We start from the raw sequence: 15,550 nt of genomic DNA, 5'->3' as shown, positions 1-15,550 counted from the left end.
TCTCCTATACTAGAATAATTCATGTGACAAGATAGAATGAGGAAGCTAACAGTGATTTCATCTCCTACAGTTGTCACTGATAAATCAGTGATTTTCATAATTCTGAGGATCTTTTGCGGGTTCTTTGGATGACCAATCTTGCAGATTCCTTTGAAGATGCTGAAAACTTTATTGGACGAGGCCATTAATTTGAACAGCAGAAGCGGTCTGATAGTACCTCTTCTCTTTCTTCCCTTCTTCAGATACAACTACGTTGAAGGAACCAAAGTATTTGCAGCCTTTCTCCTGGAGATATCAAAGCTGCATGGACAGTTACAAGAAATTTCCAACACAAAGACTGACAACTGAAAGACCATCACAAGGAAATTAGCAAAGCACTTTTTTAGTCTTAAGCTATCTAACTTTCTGATGTCAAAAAACATATAAATCACACAGAAATGCATGTCTGAATTTGCAGAAAAATTAAATGCCATGCTATTACTTGGCATGCTACTAAATGATATGCATCTGCTATTCAGTCAATCAAGTGACCTTATTCCTAACACTATAAAATAAGATTAGAGATAATTCATTCTTATGGGGCGCTATGTGGTATTTAGCTTTAAAATTCAAGGAAATGGAATGTTTGTATTCATTTTATCAAAATTGCTTTATTTCCTATTGTTTTGTAATATGGCCAGGTTCATGCTGCCTAGTTGATATTCCAGTTCTTCAATACGAGCAACTTGCAATACTGTTGCTTCCTCCTAACAGATTTCTCTATGAAACTATTTGAACAAAAGATATGCTATTATGTTAATCTCTTCCCTGTCCTTCACAGAAGGCTATAAATAGGAAATGCAATAGGATTAGTTTGCTGAATTTGATGCAAAGATGTTCCCTATTTCTGGGAATAATCACTCTGAGGCCAATAGAACTGCAATAGCAAGTAAGGATTTGCAGGTCTGAATTCTGCTTTTTTCCCCCATTTGATCTGAATCTCCTCTTACTGTGCTGTTTGGCATAGTATTAAGAATTACTATATTATACTTATTTCCCTAGTGTGACTTCCTTCTTGTACCACAGAAAAAAGTTATTGTAAATACCTGTTCTGACCACAGTGTCATCACAAGGGTGTCTTTTTCCCAACTATTAGTTGCCAATTACTTTTAAAGCACATTTTTATATCAATAATTAAATCAAAGAAAAATCATGTATTTTGAAATTAAAATAATAAATATTTTAGTTCTAGTTGCTAACCATTTAGGCCAAACATCTAACACACATTACATAAGCAAATTCAAATTTATATTTCTTCATTTCAAAATGTGATTTGTATTAAAATGTATAGTTAATTCTCACACAACCAAATGACTGAACCAGATTTAAACAAAAGAACTTGCTAGTAGTAGCCCTACCGTTAACACGGATGATATAAAATAAGTTATGGAAATTAGCTGGCCTCTCCTGGTGATTAAAGGCAGAAAGATTGGAGCCTATAGAATGGAATTTCATACCATAGAGAATCTGTGCAAACAGCTGATGCAAAAATTATCAGGATAAAAGCCCTGGCTGAACTAAAAAATAGAAACAACAACAACAAAAAAAAAGCTTGGAAATTCTTGGGAGCTGGGAATAGAGGTAGCTGGCCTTTTAAGAGGTCTCGGAATGGTGGTAATCAGGAATACTGAGGTTTCAAATAAGACTTTAATAAACATCAGTGTCCAGACTTCCCTAGGGTTCTGAGGAACTCAGTTCAGCTGGTAAGAATTTAATCAGTATACTGCCTAGACAGTGTTCAAGGGAAAAAGAAGCCCTGAGCTCACGCTTTCTTACTTGTGTTGGCTTTGTAGGCTACGTAGTGGAAATGTAATTTCTGGTGCTGGTGTCAGGAGAGAGGACTCCACACACAGACAGGGAGCCAAGTCTGAAGCAGACTCCAACTTGTACCTAACCAACTTGTAGAATATGGCCCACTACCATCTCTCAGCTCTCTTAGCCTGTTTAAATCACTTAGAGTCCAACATGGCAATGAATTCTGCAGGAGAGAACTAGCCCACACTTAAGGACTATGGGACTATAAAGATAAATGGATGAATTATACTTAAGTATTTAAAGGTATAAAATTAGTATCAAACATTATTTACAATCTTCTGTTTTGCAGAGTCTTGAAGTTTGGGTGTCCTTAGCAAGGGACTTAAACAACCATTGAAAGACATGGCTACTCACAGATGAGAAGCTTTTGGCAGAAGAGTAGGGCAGAAAGCTAGGTGGGATGGTGGAGGTGGTACATTTGGGCATCAAAGAGGTATGAAGGCAATGTTTCCAGGAATATAACTGTTTTGGAAAACACTACATCCATGCTGTTGATGGTTGCACCACATTAAGAAGTCCAGCTATAGGATGGGCTTATGCTATGTGTAGCTTTTTTGTGTTTTTCTTTGGAACAACAAAGAAAATACAGCCAACAAAGACAGCATCCTTTTATATTCATAGGCACTATCAGAGTAGTGCAGTGAAATAAGGTTCAGATCCAAAATGACCAGTGATCATCAAGTTAAAAATGTGTGGAACAGTGGGACCCATGAATTATGCAGACCATTCTCTTGTTGTCTTCAACCCCAGAGGGACAGCAGTAGCAGAAAACTTCAATTTGAGACTGTCAAGGCCATGAAACAGTGTTGTGGAAGCTGTTTCCCCTTCACACCGGGATTCCCAGAACTCCTCTTAGAGCAAGGCAGTGCATCGATCTGTCATCCTGGCTCTTCTGTTGTGCAACATCTCATCAGCCTCTGGGAAAAAAACCTGGTGTTCATTTTTCTAAGGTCTGTACCATTATACACCATTTCTAGGAATATTACTCCTCTATTGCATTAATAATTATTTGTTGCCACAGAAAATTAAACATAGTTCTAGAATAGTAGTCTTAGAAGTTGGATTCAAGTTTGCTTCTATTTGTTAGTCTTGTTCTAGGTCTGCCATATCCCATATCACAGCATATCAGATGTTTTCATACCCTAAACAATAAACCAAAGAATAGAAATCATGCAGATACTTGTGTATGTGCATACACATATATGTATGTATACAGCTATGTATATAAACTTACATATATACATTTACATGATGCTGTCCTGGCATTTATTGCAGGAAGAACTCTAAAGAAGAAACTGGAACACTTTAATTTTCATTTAAAATCAGTGAGCTTGATTTCAAGTTAAGTTGAAAGTTGCTTTTTTTGTATTAGATAAATACACTTGTTAATTCTTAATGTCTTAAAAGACTAAAAATATGGCAGTCAGCTAAAAGTATGGAAAATGAGTAAAATGATAAGATACTGACAGTAGCAGCTGAAGGCATGGAGAGATCAGCAGCCTGCTGAGACTAACAACTAATCAGGTCACCATCTGCTTAGCCTTTGAAAATGGAAGATTAGACTTATTCATTTCATTATGGTTTTTCTTTTTGTGTATCCAGCCGCAATTTCTCTCAGGAAACTTGACTTTGACTCCTGAGAGTTATTCCTCTTTGAATATGGCATTTAGGTTTGTCTGGCAAAATGTTCTAAAATGCTTTGCTAGTTGAGGATGGCCATACCCCATGTTTAAATGGGGAAGACTGGGCAACTGTGGCCTTAGTGGTGCTGCAGGAGCATGTGCCACAGTGGTCAGTGGTGGGGAGGAGCTGTAGCCTCCCCGGTCCTGCTGTAAACCTTCACCTGCAAGTAACATGGAAAGTTAAAATACTGATGCATGAAAAAGGTTTGCAATGCAATATTATCATTTTGTATATCCTGTTTAGTCTCCCTGTCTTATTTCCGTATCGCACATCGCTAGGGTGTGAAGATTGCCTGTGTCTGCAAAACTCATGTGTAATAACATTCATCGCTGTGTGCCACTGGGAACAGACTGTCTACCCCCTCTGCTAACAGCAACGCTCACTGCCGATTATTTTCCCCTACTTGATTTTCTAAGATCCTAACAGCTGTTTGCCATTTTTCATCCCTTCCTCTTTCCTCTTGCTTTCTCAAATGCAGCTGTTTTAGAAGACTTTTCCTCTAGAAAGATGGAATTAGTCAGAACATGCGTGCATATATCAGTTGTGGTGCAAGCTACTCTCTTACAGGAAAAAAGTGTGGAACTTCTCCAATACAACGTTTTTGTAAGCTTTTCGCAAATTTTTCTTTTGGTTAAGGTCTGGGCATGAGTTGAATATGAATATTCTTTCTAAAGTGATTAGAAGTCATTTGGATATTTCCACTAGTATGTGCCAGTATTGTAAATTCTCATCAAGCTTGCAGAAGAACACAAGAGGGCAGTTGCCCCTGACCAGCCCTGTGGCATGTGCATTTAGACAGAGGCTCTTGTGATTCTTTTGGCCAGACTGAAATCACTGGAACTCAGGAAAGAGCCTCTCGTCTCACTGAAGAGGAGAAAAATCTTCATGAAGAAATTAAATAGGTCAGAAGCAGGTTAAAGCCAAATCTGGAATAAATAAATTCATTTACAAGGTAGGGTTCATGTGATATTTAAATTCATATTGGATTTTGCTTAATTAGTATTATTATTATTAGCTCTTCAGCCAAAATGGCAAGCTGCTGGTCTCTAATGAGGTAAGTGAAAGAGCCCCTGACTGTAATGGGCTTTCAAATGTGCCTTAGGATCGGCAGCTCCTGCAAATCTTTCCAAATGATTCTGCAGCCCACATGGAATGAGTTGTTTTTGATGGAGGATGATGAAGGTGGTTTCTACTTACTTTATTTACTTTCACACCATTTTAAAAATTGCAAATACTATCTGAAAGCATGCATATGCTTTATTATATCATTCCTGCCAGGCTCTTTGTGTGAAACTTGTCATGTTACACTTAAACTTGTCAAGGCAGGAACAACTGCTGTATTTCTTCAAGGACCTAAATTAAACAGGCGTTTAACAGTGCTTGTAAAAACGTAGCAAGGCACAGAATTTGGGTTTTATTTGCTAGCAAACTTTACCATGGGGTGAAGAAAAGCCAACCAAACCTTGCTTAAGCTTCAGAGGACACTCCACAAAAGGTGCCAGGCTGTCAGCAAAGGAAAAACGGTCATGTCCTTTAAATAATAAGCACTGGAGAATTTCAGTACATAACTATGAAATGTTTTCTATAAACCCAACAGTTTACACACCTTCTGGTTTCAGTGGATGTGTAAAACTAATATGATTTGGATGCAAATGCCAGGTGGGTGAGATACTGAGTTACTGAGGATGAAAAATACCTATTAAATCTGTATTTCATGTAGTGTGGCTTTCTCTGAAAGCTCATTTCTGACCTGATCTGATACCACATTAAATCTTGAAGTTAATGTATCAATGTATAATGTACCAGACTTGATATTTATATTTGAGATATTTCTCTTTCACAAACTTGCTTCGTGGGATTGAGAGAGACGAATTACAGAGTGGCAGAACTGTAAATACTTGAAAGCTGGACATCTTTACATATAATACAGTGTAATAAGTGACTCTCTTTGATTTTACTGCAATGAATTAACTTTTTTATTTAAAAAAAATGCAGTACAACAAAGCCAAATCCTTGAAGATTTGCATTGTCAGTATGCAGACAGATTTATATATAGCATTACTTAAAAGAAAACAGACATTTTGTATATATGTGTGAATAATACTGATGTTGCTACCTGTCTAAAAATTCTTTGAGTGGACTGTCGCTGTGAAATAACGTGAAGTGCCAGCCAATTGCATGTTTCCTCTCCTTTAATGCAGTTAAAATTCTTTCTTATATCTGTAAAAAGAATTCAAAGGTCATGCAAGCTCGCTCTTTCTGTCTGTGGAGCTGAAGGAGTTTTTTCTGAATTTGGAACTGAAATAATAATCTCTAAGAGAAACTGAAAATTTTTCAAAATTATGTATTCCTGATATGGAGCCTTCTTGTGTGAAGAAACAGGTATAGTGGTGGATCTTTCATATTAATTTCATGCAAGTTTGTATCACTTCTTTACATTTAGAAAGTCAAAAGCTAGTAATATGTTACAGAAAAGTCTTCTGTGTGTTATTACTTTCCTGATAAGAGAGCAATCTCCATATGCAGGATTACTATCACCAATCTACCAGCAACCCTAAAGTTCCAGTGACTGCTTTGATCGATAGTTTCATTTAATTATGGTAGAATGACCAATAAAAGCTACCAGTTATGGCAAGTACATCCTTTCTCAAGCTTTTGTTTGATTAAGGATACTGAATGTTGCAGTCGCATGCTCTACTGCTCCGTTTGCACTACTAATGACCATCAGTCTACAGTTCTGATGAACTCTTCCCTCCTCAACTGGACTGTGGGCTCTTCACCCACAGTTAGCTCTGAGATAGTCTGGTTGACTATCTTAATATGGGATTTTCTAAATGGAACAGTCTGAAATGTTAACAGACATGGTCTGTGGATCAAAAATCTGGTTGTCTCATACAAGTGAACCTCAGTGTTCAGCAGCAAGGAAAGCAATGTCCACAAAACACAAATGATGTCTCCCACTTTGCATATATTTTGTATTGTGCATGCAAAGGTTTTTAATTGTTTGTGCTGCTTATTTGATAAGAATTGTCTTACAAAACCACTTATTAATACTTATTTTTGTGATACTGACCAATGAGCATATTAATGTAGCCAGCCAATTGACTACTGTTCTAGTCAAATATCATACATACAATTGTTGCATACTTCTCTTACAGCTTTTCAGTTGTACAGTAACTTGGCTTTAGAGGAATGTAATTTAAAATTATTCAGTATCTGACTAAAGAGATGTCTGATTCCTCAATTGCCTCTGTGAAGACACATCTCTGCACATGCAGATATCAATGGCTTCAATGTAGCAGGCTGCAGTGGTCTGTTGTGCAGTGATTTGCAGGACTTTAAATCTGAAGGTAAATACATTCTGACTTCTAAAGCTTGCAGCTTAATAACATCAGATCATAATTTTGCTAGAAAAAAGAAGACAACACCTTGACAAGTCCGTATAAATATTACCTTTCCAATAAATATTTTTTTTAATCACGGCGATGTCTTCAGATATCAAATACAAAGGCAGGAGAGAGAAATGTTAAGTTTCTGGAAATTCAGCTTCACTTCTCATAATGTACACACTGTGTTCCTTTTATTTGAAAAAGAAGCTGACATGATCCATGAAAGTGGAACAATTCCAATTGTTTCATCTCTTCAAGAGCTGAACAGAAAGATGTTAAGGTTACTCTGAACAGGAGGCCCTGATGGTGCTTCTCATGGGCCAGATGAAGGGATTAGCAGGTATCACCACTTTTATCAGAATTTACAAATCTAAACATTTGCCTTGTGGTGGAGAGTAGTCCATTTTTTTCCCCAAATTCTTCTAACTGCAACATGCAAATTTGAGAAACTGCTATGAATTTGGTGTTTTTTTATTGAAAAAAATCTTTCTTCTGTTACAGTTGCTTACAAATCTGCTTTTTCCAGCTTATAGGAAATTTTAGAAAATTCAAATAGATTCCTTTTAAGCATAAAAAGAGGGGATTAATTATGCCTGTGTGCATTCTCTTCATTTTACATAGCAGTTCTAATAATGGGAAGAGGTGGGAAAAACATATGATTTTTAGCACATTTTTACTTGTTTGCATAAGGTTCTCTGCATAAAGACAGGAAAGTTCAAGAAAAGACAAAGTAGCAGATGAGTGTTTTTTCTAAGTGAAAATGGGTGACTATTTGCACTTAAAATAACTTAGCACAACTGGGATGCAAACCTACTGGATAATATGAAGCAAGTAAGATGCAACCTTTAATGAAATAATGTGTGGGTCCCGCAAGCGGTGTCTCCTTGCTGGCATGTTACAGCACAAAGGTATAGTTGCCTACTGATGCAGCTGCACTTTCTCTGCTCTCCAGAGTGAGCTGGGCCCCAGGGTCACAAAGGACAGACCTCAGCACCATGCTAAGATGGGGAGTGCAGGCACGTGCTCCATCCCCTTTTCTACAACAGACCCAGGCTTTAACCTGAATATAGCATTTTGCTCTCTAAAACACAAACCTTGACACTTTGGACAGTCAGTGCCCAAGTAACTTCAAAAACCTAAGCATAATGTTCTATTTTCTACACTTATCTGTAATCTTTTCCTTTATCTTTTTGTGCAACACTGTAGTACATGACTCTGACTAGCAGGTCTTCCACTTGGATTATCTAAGAATGCGCACATTTATCCAATTACATTATACATGTGTTTGCTTAAGGTGGCCAAAATGAACAGTGAAAACCTTTCATTTAATTGCTAATATACATGAAACAAGATTTCACCTAATAATTATTATACTGAATCAAAACCAGATTGAATAGAATATTGAGAAAAAACATTTATTCCTGCTTTTCTCAAGTGAAAGAAAAGCCACCACTTAGTAAGTCAATTTAAGGGTTAGTTGCCTTGGCTGTGAGAAGAATATTCTGGAATGAATAAGTTAACTTAGGTATAATACATATGTTTGTATATATACACACATACATTAAAAGATGTTCCTGGTGTTTACAGCCCAATTGTACTATTTGGTGTTTTCTTATCAGTGTAATTGCACAGATGGAAGAAAACTACATGCAAATTTTCTTCAAAAACTTGCTAGTCTCAGAAATAATTATGTGGGTTAATAAACTCTTGTCAGTACTACTGTGGACTACCCTATGAACACTATTGAGTGTCCTTTGGAGGGCCTGTCAGAAACATCACCTACATCATCATCATCATGTTTCATAGTCATTGGGTTATTCCTCTAAACAACTGTGGAAAAAACTCCCCATAATTTAGAGTTGGTAGGTATGATTATTATGACAGCCTTTATCCTGCTAAATGACTGTGATATCCAGTAATCATAGAGCTGTGCATATGTTTTCTATACACAATGAACACAGAATATTAAAACTCTATCTACCTTCCCCACTTAAGTTACACATCTAACTAAAATCCTGGTATTACTCTTTCTACAAGCAGTATTTCTGGTGAAATCAGTATTTTGATGTGGAATAAATAGTGACCGAAGAATCATTCCTAACATCATATTTTAAAACTAATTTACACAGGTTTATTTAGGTTGTATTTTGATGTATTTTAATCAGTATAAACATTTCAGAATTATGTACACATCTAAAGTGGAATATTAAATGTTGGTATGCCTGTAAACAAGAAGAAAAGCTTAAAATGACATTTTTGTTACATATCATTTTCTCTTTATCTATTCTGCCTTAATTGCTGCTTCTACAATACCAATGGCTCCCTCTTCAGGTTCTTTGTAAAAAATGTGGCTTCTGTCTTGTCATCTTCTACAGTTAGAAATACTTAAATTTATAAAACTTCAGCACCCACCCTGCCTTCTCCCTCAGCACTCCTTCCCTAACTTGACGATACAAGAACTGCTAGATCAGATATGCTGTTCTAGATAATATAAATACTTAAATACAGATGTTATTTGAGGCCCAGTTCTATGAAAATACATACGAAAATAAACGGAACTTGTAAACCACAGAGAAACTGAGCTTAAGTGACATCAAAAGGTTGACATCCATTTTTCCCATGTTAAAAAAACCAAGCAATTAGACTATTCTTAATTAGATTGTTCTTAAAACTGCCAGTGAAGGGGTTACCATAGTCTCCCTTGATAACCTATTAAAATGCTTAAATGTCCTTATAAAGTTTAACATATATATTAACTAAGATGTCCTTACTAAAAATTAAGTCTTCCTCTGTATAGATTTGTTATTTGGAGGACAATGAGGCTATGCACTATAACCCTTATGAACTGCACAGAGAAAGAATGATCCTTATGTTCTGCATTATGCTTTATATAAGGATACACAAATGTTTTCAACCGTCATCATTCATTCCAACCTCTTTCAACCTCCTGGTCACTCGGTTCGGTTCTCCATTTTCATTCAGATGAACTGCTCGGGTTGCAGTGGCGGCAAGGGCGTGCTCATCCTCAAACCACTCTTACCTTCTTTAGCAACCCACCCCAGAATCTGGAACACTGTGCCAAAAGGCTAATACATCAGTGAATGATTAATTGGCTGCATGAAACTTTGACTTGGTAGACCTAATTAGTAAGCCTGACTATGCCTTTTATACAGTTACAACTGAAAAGTCAGTGAAACTCCAAACACACATAATGCTGGGTTTTCTTCTCCTGCTCCCCCAACAGCTTTGAAGAGTGCTAAGTAGTGTTTAACCAAGATACTATGACCAGCTAAAAATACTGTGCAATCAGAACATAAATGGTAAATCTGCATTTTCAAAATCACAAACTACTGGAGGAAAGAACTGTGTTCCACTACTGACATCCAAAATGTCTCAGTAACTAAAGAATAATCATAGTTCTTTGATGTTATAACATGACTTAGTTAAAAGAAGGGAAAGAATATTAAGTGTTTTAATGTTTTAGTTTCTTCACTAGCTTTCCAGACAGTAACATTTTACAAATTGCCCCACTCCCCCGTTTCCCTTCTAAACTGCATCCTCTGAAAAATCCTGAGAAGTGCAGCTGTTTCCAAGCTTCCAACAAGAACCTGGGTCAAAGATCAGCGTGTGCTGCCGCATCTATTTCATTCTTTACCACTCTTTCTTTTAAAACATCCATTACATGTATGGGAGCAGATCTTCACTGCCCAGCCTGCGCCAAGTGAGCGAAGAGAACCAACTGTAGTGCACCAGTTGGCTTATTTTACATAAAACCCTAAGTGGCATAAAGTTGTCAATGCGCTACCCACAGACGACTGCGGCAGAGGGCAGTCACACAAACGCCAAACAGGCCCCGGGCGCACCCGCGCAGCCCCTCCTCGGCGGCGGCTCCAAGCCCGGGCGACCCGCCCTGGGCTCTGCCCTCCTCGGGAGCCCCTAGGTCTCCTCCGGGGGCCGGCCAGAGCCGAGCGCTGCGCAACATGGCGACGGCGGCGCGCGCCCCCGCGCGCGCGCGGCCCCGCCCTGTGCGGCGCAGGGCAGCGCGCGGCGGCGGCTGGGCGCGGCCCCTCGCGCCCCGGCAGCACGGGCCGCTCCGCGCTCAAGCTGCGCCTCACGGCTTCCAGCCCAGACCGCGCGTCACGTGAGCGGGCCTCGCCCGCCTCCTCCCCCTCCCCCCCAGGGCTGCGCGCCTCGTTCTGAGAGTGACGCAAAACGGCGAATCTACGGCGCGCCACTTGTGACCAAGATCATCACAAGCGGAGGCGGACGGCTCCCCCCGCGCGGTAAGTGTAGCTTAGTGGGACGCGGCTGTTTAGCCGCCCCGAGTGGCAGCTGCGGGTGGGCTGCTGCTTCGAACCCCGCAGGCGCCGCTTTTGAGGATAGCGACGCCGGTTGGCCTGCGATCGGGTCAGCGTCTTCCCTCGGGCTTTTTGGGCCTCTCTGCTACCGTCGTTTTTTTGGTCTTTGTGGGCGGGCGGCAAGGAACGCTCTCCGCAGCCAATCCGGTCACTTGTCACACTCCCGCTGGCCGCTGAGTGGCCGGGATCTCGAAGGCGGGAAGGATGTCCTGCGCGGCGATTGGTCGGCTGGGGCAGCCGGCCTAGGGCTTGGGTCTTCCTTTCCGATCTCGGGCAGACGGCCATGGTGGGGGAGAGAGGAGAGCAGGGGAGCTAAGAGGGAGCGGGGGAGAGACGGGCGCGGGGCGCCCGCGCAGGAGGACGGCTCCCTAAGCGAGGAGGGCGCGCGTAGGCCCTGCGCCACACGGGGCGGGGCGCGCCCCAGCTGTGAGCTTTGCGGCTCTGGTGAGGCCGGCGCCCTGCCCCCTTCCCCAGGGGCAGCTTGCCGGAGGCGCTCCGCATGCGCGGGGAGGGGAGGAGGTGGCCTTCCGCACCTCCCTCGCCGAGGGGGAGAAACTGAGGGGAAAGTGGTGGAAGGTGCTGGCGTCATCAGCTGGGGGTCGTCATCTGGTCGCGCCGCCGGACGGGAACGGTACCCGACGCCGTCCTTCCGCCGCCGGGCGGCGGCCGTTACGCCTACCCGTGACGCCTACCCGTCACAGGCGTCAGCGCGAGACTACCCGCCGCTGGCGCGAGGCGGCTTCTGCGCAGGCGCAGCGGGGCGGGGCGGGGTGGGTCTGCGTGGCGCGGCAGTGTGGGGTTTGGTCCGGCTGCTTCCCGGTGAGGCGCATGCCCTGCCGCGGTTTGGGGCTGGACGCCTGTAGGCAGGATGGCGTGTTTTTTGGAGGGGTGTGAGTGTGTGTGTGAGTGATTTTTGCTGCTCGAGAAGACTTTTTTTTTTTTCCCGTTTTCCCCCAAAGGTCGTTTTAGTGTAAGCGTGGATGAAAACCTGTGCGGTTGGGAATGGGTGACAGCGCATGAAAATAGTTCTTCCAGCAGGAGCATTTTAAACAGTTCTTGCAAGTAATAAAAATAAGTTTAACCATTTTCCCTTTACTAAGCTTAAATCATCAAACAAATTGGTCTCTTAGTCTCAGTCGCTTAATAGGACGTTATGATTTTCAACATGGTTCCAGAGCCTGTCAGTGGAGTAAGAAAAGCAAATTCACATGAATAGCGTAGCAGTTTCATAATACATTTCTGAAGAGATCTGCATCTTCCCTAGAAGATTTGTTCAGGTGAACAAAACAAAGGTGGCCTTTCAGGGAGGAGAAATTAACCTGTTTAGTCTGATTTACGATAAGCTTCCTGATACACCTTCACATAAATGATAGGGCCTCTGAACCACAAAGTTCATCTTAAACTCTTGTGCTAGTAAATTGGAAAGGAAAGGGGAAAAAGCATTTAAATTATGATCTGCATGCTGTAATTATTGGTGATCTCAAAATTCACGTACTCACTGTTTTTGCCTGTCCCCCTGCCCTTTTTTTCTGCCTTTGAGTAGTTGTCTTGATGTAAACTTTTTCATGAATCTATCATACTAAGCATGATGGTAACACCAAGGGAGTAATAAATAATGGGATTCCAAAACTGCAAGGGTAGTGGTAGCAAGAGTGATTTGCTGTTGGTGCAAAACAATAACAGAGTAACGTATAATTTAAACAGTGGATGTAACTTGCCCTGATTTTTACCTTAATAATCTCAAGGTGTGGCCTGGAAAGACTATAAATTTTCTTTTTCCAATCTTATATCAAAACTTAAGTAATCAAAGAAGTTTGCATGAGGCTGGAGGTTTGGATGTTGGGATCTGTATTTTCCCCAGGTCACACCTCTCCATGAAAGATGAAGATAATTACAGGCTTCAGTTTGGTCTCTCCTGCAATATCCTAGACTGTTCACAGCAAGTTACATTCATCATAGAGGTAACAGTACAGTCATTCCACCCTTATTTCATAAATTATTTCAACATGGACATTCCATCAGATTGTAGCTTTTATATATAATATATGGAGCCTGGCAGTAATTGTATAATCCATACATTTTTTTTAAAAAAAGCCAAATGCAGTGATGTGACAGCACAATGATGGAGTGCGACTTTTTCAGTATGTTCAAACATGTCAGTTTTATTAGCATTTTGGGAAATGTAATTCAAATGACCTGAGTTAAAACACTGAGCCAATCCTTTACTATCATTCTTCTGTAGGAAATAGTGTATGTTAATAGTATCAATAATTTCTAATTTATTTGCATGAAAGTTTTGTGTTGGAAACTTTCTAAAACTAAAGCTTTCTTGCCTCCTTTCATAGCAAAAAAAATATTATTTGGAGAAAGAATATGGGTGCAACAGATTTCACTCAGAATACTCCATTAAAACCTTCCATAATGAAGAGCAGCATTTTTGTATTAGCCTGCCCAACATTAAGAAAAACATAATGTTACATTTCTTAATTGTTTTTTGATCTTTTGAATATATAGTTTTACGTTTTTGTGCATGAGATAAAGTTTATGGACAAATCAATACATGAAGAATGGCTGAACTGAGATTGCTGAGCATATCCTATATTTTAATTTCCTAACATGGTTTAAGATTTAAATATTCTCTCTTTTTTGGGGAAACAAAAAGCTTGCATTGGATGACCCATCACTCAAATAAAAAAGGTTAAAATTATGTCTGGTCTAGTCATTCATTCAAATAAATGCTCTATTATTGTGGTGCATGTTAAAGTTATTCTGTGTTAACTTGTTAGATTGCACATCTTGGAGTACGGGGTATCTCTTTGAAGTGTGCACATCACCCAAAAAGGAGCAGAGTAGAAGACCTGATGACATAATGCAACTAACTAGACTGGCTCTTACTCTTTCGGAGACTCTTTAAAAAGGACTATAGTAGCAGAGGAAGACTAAGCGTTCAGTTGTCCTCAAGACCACTACCAGAGCTAGTGGCTTCTGCTCTTCTGCTTTAATATGAAAGATTCAAATAGAAAACAGTACTGTCATTTTGACAGGTCAACAGCCAACCAGCTGAGCACTCCTAGTTATTCTGCACCCCAGAAGGGTGTTGCTTTGTGTTGCCCTTGGCGTTTTTAGGCAGCAGCAGTGCTGGGTGAGTGTGCTACACCGGGTGCAGCTTGCCAATAGCACAGACTTTGAAGTACTGCTACCCACTGGAAATGACCGGAGTGGAATGAGCAAAACAAATGACAGCAGTTCTTGGTGAACACAAAAATGTGTAACAAATAAGCAGTATGCCTTACTTGTGATGTTTAGTGGCAATGAAAGGCACAGCATTAACCCCAGATGTCTTTGGGAGAACAAGTTAGGAGTTGGACTGCACAGGATGTTGCATAGCAAACCTTCAAGTCTGACCTGGGTGTCCAAGTTTTGATGTGACGTCTCTCTGATAGCACAGAGTGGTTTAATCTTTGTGGTTTGGTCTATCTGCATTTGCAATGAACTTTCTTACACCACTAAATAAAAGTTTCTGAAAGTTTAAATAAATATACCGATTTTCTTCTAAACCTGTCACTTTTTGTGCTATGCTAAGATACAAAGTACTTATTAACCTATGCGTCTAAAACCAGTTAAGAAACAAAATGTGTAAAGACATTGTTCTTGTCATCTCTGTTTTATTGCTGGAGAAATTCCAAAGGCTTCCTTTGCTTTGTGGGAAGAAATTGTGTATTTAAAATAAAGGAACTATACCTGTCTTGCTGCTCTGAAGCTACCGTTTCTGGTGATCTTGTTTCTAGCTGGTGCTGTTTCTGCCATCTGCCAGAGAAGTTTCTATAGTTACTGAAAAGTATATAGCCCATTCTGTGTGTTTATGTTAAATGTATAGGGGAGTTTCCTAATTTATATAATTTTAGTTCTTCAGCACGTGAAGACTAAAGAAGATTACATCCTAAACTTGTTAAAAAGCAGTAATCTATAGCTTTAGACTAAGATGAAGTCTAGTTACCTTCTTGCCTCAATAGAAAAGGGAAAATTACCAGTAAATGCAAGCAAATTCATGCACTTCTTTACAGAGAAATAACCCCACTGCCATTTAGAAAAAGGCAGTGGTGATGTTCCAAAAGTAAAATGCTTATTTGCATGACTCATGACTGCTTTCTAATCCTACATTAACAGTTGGGTTTTTTTGCCGTTACACAGCAGGCTGACCTTTTCTCTGAGCAGTCTGGCCTACTACTGAACTGCTGTCTGTAATGCTATGGGTTATACTGATCT

The 15,550-nt window shown here is 40.1% G+C and overlaps 3 protein-coding genes across 14 annotated transcripts in view; all 3 read left to right on the top strand.

The window, feature by feature from the left end:
* The window catches only part of CNDP1 (carnosine dipeptidase 1), a 27,667-nt gene extending 20,648 nt beyond the window's left edge, over positions 1-7,019 (top strand). For all 9 annotated transcript variants that reach the window (XM_026100726.2, XM_064507127.1, XM_064507132.1 and 6 more), the window contains one exon: positions 243-7,019. In XM_026100726.2, the coding sequence (XP_025956511.2) occupies positions 243-348 (106 nt within the window). In that variant the 3' untranslated portion in view covers positions 349-7,019. The remainder of the gene's footprint in view (positions 1-242) is intronic.
* Positions 2,255-15,550, top strand: LOC135327377 (collagen alpha-2(I) chain-like). Its single transcript, XM_064505499.1, has 3 exons — positions 2,255-2,287; positions 11,107-13,245; positions 14,071-15,550. The coding sequence occupies exons 1-2, from the start codon at positions 2,255-2,257 to the stop codon at positions 12,145-12,147; spliced, it is 1,074 nt and encodes a 357-aa protein (XP_064361569.1). The 3' UTR covers positions 12,148-13,245; positions 14,071-15,550.
* ZNF407 (zinc finger protein 407) overlaps positions 11,079-15,550 on the top strand; it is a 348,080-nt gene continuing 343,608 nt past the window's right edge. For 3 of the 4 annotated variants that reach the window (XM_064507125.1, XM_064507124.1, XM_064507126.1), the window contains exon 1: positions 11,079-11,209. The gene's annotated coding sequence lies outside the window, so the exon portion shown is untranslated. The remainder of the gene's footprint in view (positions 11,210-15,550) is intronic. The other variant, XM_026100710.2, reaches the window with a different exon arrangement.

Source organism: Dromaius novaehollandiae, chromosome 2 (assembly GCF_036370855.1).
Source record: "Dromaius novaehollandiae isolate bDroNov1 chromosome 2, bDroNov1.hap1, whole genome shotgun sequence".
In the NCBI taxonomy this organism is placed as follows: Eukaryota; Metazoa; Chordata; class Aves; order Casuariiformes; family Dromaiidae; genus Dromaius; species Dromaius novaehollandiae.
Note: the sequence above shows the minus strand (reverse complement) of the source record. Positions and strands in the feature narration are given on the sequence as shown.